Source organism: Primulina huaijiensis, chromosome 3 (genome assembly GCF_012295235.1).
Source record: "Primulina huaijiensis isolate GDHJ02 chromosome 3, ASM1229523v2, whole genome shotgun sequence".
Taxonomy (NCBI): domain Eukaryota; kingdom Viridiplantae; phylum Streptophyta; class Magnoliopsida; order Lamiales; family Gesneriaceae; genus Primulina; species Primulina huaijiensis.
The window spans coordinates 22,559,055-22,562,340 of NC_133308.1; the positions used below are offsets into that span (position 1 = coordinate 22,559,055).

The 3,286-nt window shown below is 33.1% G+C and overlaps 1 protein-coding gene across 1 annotated transcript; it reads left to right on the plus strand.

Moving 5' to 3' along the window:
• Positions 1–393: 393 nt before the first annotated feature.
• LOC140972255 (uncharacterized) lies at positions 394–2,202 on the plus strand. Its single transcript, XM_073434703.1, has 3 exons — positions 394–578; positions 1,369–1,695; positions 1,987–2,202. The coding sequence occupies exons 1-3, from the start codon at positions 503–505 to the stop codon at positions 2,145–2,147; spliced, it is 564 nt and encodes a 187-aa protein (XP_073290804.1). The 5' UTR covers positions 394–502; the 3' UTR covers positions 2,148–2,202.
• Positions 2,203–3,286: the final 1,084 nt, after the last annotated feature.

Here is a 3,286-nt window from a genome sequence, read left to right on the forward strand (position 1 = left end):
TTGCTGACGTTGTGGCGTTTGATATGGTTGGTTAGGTGGGCCGCCATGAAAGAGTGACGTCAGATCTTAACGCGTAATATTGTCTCTGCTGGGAACATGGACGATGGTAGGAAATAGGTAATACATATCTATAACTTATAAGAGATGAGACAATATCAGCACATTGACGCACACCTCCTCAGACTTATGAATCTAACGGTCTGATCCATTAGCACTCAAATATGCACACTCTGTACTAAATACAAATATAAAAAAATAAAGTTGTATCTTCATTAACAGCTATAACTTTTGACCTAATAGTAAAGTTTTGACCCTAACACAAACTTATTGAAAAAGTAGCGTTTCCATGTATATTTTTCCACACCATTATCTGATCATGTATAAATGAGTCCCCATCTAGCCAATGTTTTTTGCATTGGATTGATATCGATTTCTTGTCTTGTTGCTAAAAAGCTTCTTCAAGTGATTTTAGGCTCCCAATTTGTCTATCAAACAAGCTTTTATGGCTTCACAAAAGATTTCAAAATCTTCATTTATATTTGCTCTTGTATCGGCCTTCTTGGTGCAAGGCATTCTAGGTGAGTCGCTCTTTGGCTTACAACAATTTACACAATGATGGGAATTGAACACTGTCTAAAATTACTTATTAGTCGCGCCATTGTGCACATATTGTAAGCTTATATAGTTGGTTTTTTTATATGATTGTTTTTGTGTGTGTGTGTGTTATTTGTAATTGTTTTGTGATGGGTTGTAGTTATTATTTGGATTAATAAGTGTGCTTTTTTAATAAAAAAACAGATAATGATCATCCAATTACTTTATTAAGCAGATTTGTGGTTTGTATTGATTATATGTGAATTCATATACAGATAAGTTAACAACTGATCATACATATATATAATTTGTTTTGTGAGATCTATAGGTAAATAATGTCGTCATTTGCAAATAGTGGGATTGAGATATTTTGAATTGTCATATCAAGAAACCAAGGAAAGTTTAGCTCACTTGTAGTGTAATGATATAAACATCTCTATAAATGAGATATCTGAGTTCGATCATAGTTGATAACGAAAAAACTCCACATGCAACCATGTAATTAAAAAAAATTTAGGGGTAGATTTTTTATAATCATAAAAGCTTTATGAAATATATTGTTAGAGTTAAATATTAAAATATGATGCAATGTATTTTCGTATTATTACAGTTATGAATTATTGTATTACTTATTTGACTTTTAAAATTCAATCATAATATGAATTATGCAAAACTAAGAATATTTACAGGCTTACAGTAAATCAAAAGATTTTGAAATCTAAAAATTCATGACTGAATCCAAATAAACTGTAATTAACTTCATTTTCTTGTCAGCAAATGTGGAGTGCGAGAATCTTGATAAAAATTGGTGCTCGTTTGCCGTATCATACTCCGGGAGGCGATGTGTGCTGGAGAAGATCGTGCGCAGAAGCGGGGAGGAGGTGTACACGTGCCGCACTTCAGAGATCGAGGCCGACAAATACAAGAACTTGATCGAAACAGATGAATGCGTAAATGCGTGTGGGCTGGACAGAAACACGCTCGGGATCTCGTCTGACTCTTTTCTCGAATCGCGTTTCGCGCTCAAGCTTTGCTCGGATGAATGCTATCTAAAATGCCCCAACGTTGTCGATCTTCACTTCAATCTTGCTGCTGGAGAAGGTAAGCATTTGAAGTCATTATAAGTTGAGGATTCGTATGACTTGGAACTTCATTGTAGACCGAATAGTTGAAAATGATCGATCACATATATTTTTTCATGTAGGTCAAAATAAAGTCCTATCAACTCTAAATGTATTTCTTTAGTTTACAGTGTCCATCCGATCCATAATTATCGTAAAAAGTAATATTTTTTATATAAAAAATAATATTTTTTCATGAGTTCGTCGGGTCTCACAAAAGTTTTTGTGATTTTTGAAATGATACATATTAATTATTTCATTCCATAAGTAGGCATCTATCTTCCCAAGCTATGTATAGAACAAGGAGCAAACGCCCGCCGTGGAATGGTAGAGATCAAAAGCTCGGGATTCGTCGCGCCTGGACCAGATTCACCCATGCCTACTTCTCATAACTTCCTATCGGCCCCTGCTCCTGCGTTTCCTCCTTTCTAGATTATTGTCTTCGTCGTCGCCGTTATTTAAGTTCAAATACGATATCGTTTTTTTTTTTTTTTTGAAATATTCTGCTATTTGATCCCAACCCTACGAAGTTTGGGCCGCAGATTTGTAATGTGTTTTATTTGTCTTTACAAACCAGATAATAAATAAGTTGAGGTTCGAGGTTTGCAACGTGATTGGCATAACATGACATATTTTTGTCTTATCACATTATATTGTAATGTAAAATATCATTATGAGTAATGAATTACTATAATTCTATTATAGTACTTTTTTCTCATCAATTTTATATTTGAGTTTCGATTTTGTTTATATTTCGTTTCATTAAAAAAAAATATAAGAATTTTATGGTGAAGACTAGTTAAAGGTCTCATATTTATTTATTTTAGGATGACGAAACTCACAATCACTATATATTGGTGTACACTATGTAAACCCTCGGGCCGATATAGTAGTATGCAAAATGATGTTAGTCAGGTAAAAAAAACATTTGGAAAACTCTGTGTGACGAGAACTGTTAGTCAAGTAAAAAAACATTTGGAAAACTCTGTGTAACAGTTCTCGTCGAAAAATGTTAGTAAGATGAATCGATTTAATTGTATTTTATAAATCAAATATGATATTGTAGTCTCACTTTACACATACCACACCCCTGATCTTGCACGTCATCTCGAAAGCCCACTGAAGGGCTTAGACTTGGGCCTTAAAAATAGAAGCAACGGGTGATAAATGGAATAATTTTATCTATTTGTTACACCAAAACACAACGTACTTACAAATATTTTTAGGTCTCGATATTTAATATTCGTTATACTCAATATATTTAATATTGAGTATATGTTGTAACGTTTATCCATTTACCAAAAGACAAGTAATCGATCCTATAATGAATATCAAAGTCATACGTTACATGTTCGACTCTCATGAATTGTAAATTGGTATAATTATTGAGATAAAAAGTGTTGGTGACCAGTAAATGATCTTGTAGGAGAACAAAAGACATATGTCGTTAGTTTATCATACGATATAAAATATTTGAAAATCGCAGTGCACCCTTGGTTCATATTTCAAACTTGAATCTGTAATTTGATCAAATCAATTGTCTACATCTAATTCCGTAATAAAGAGTGGTG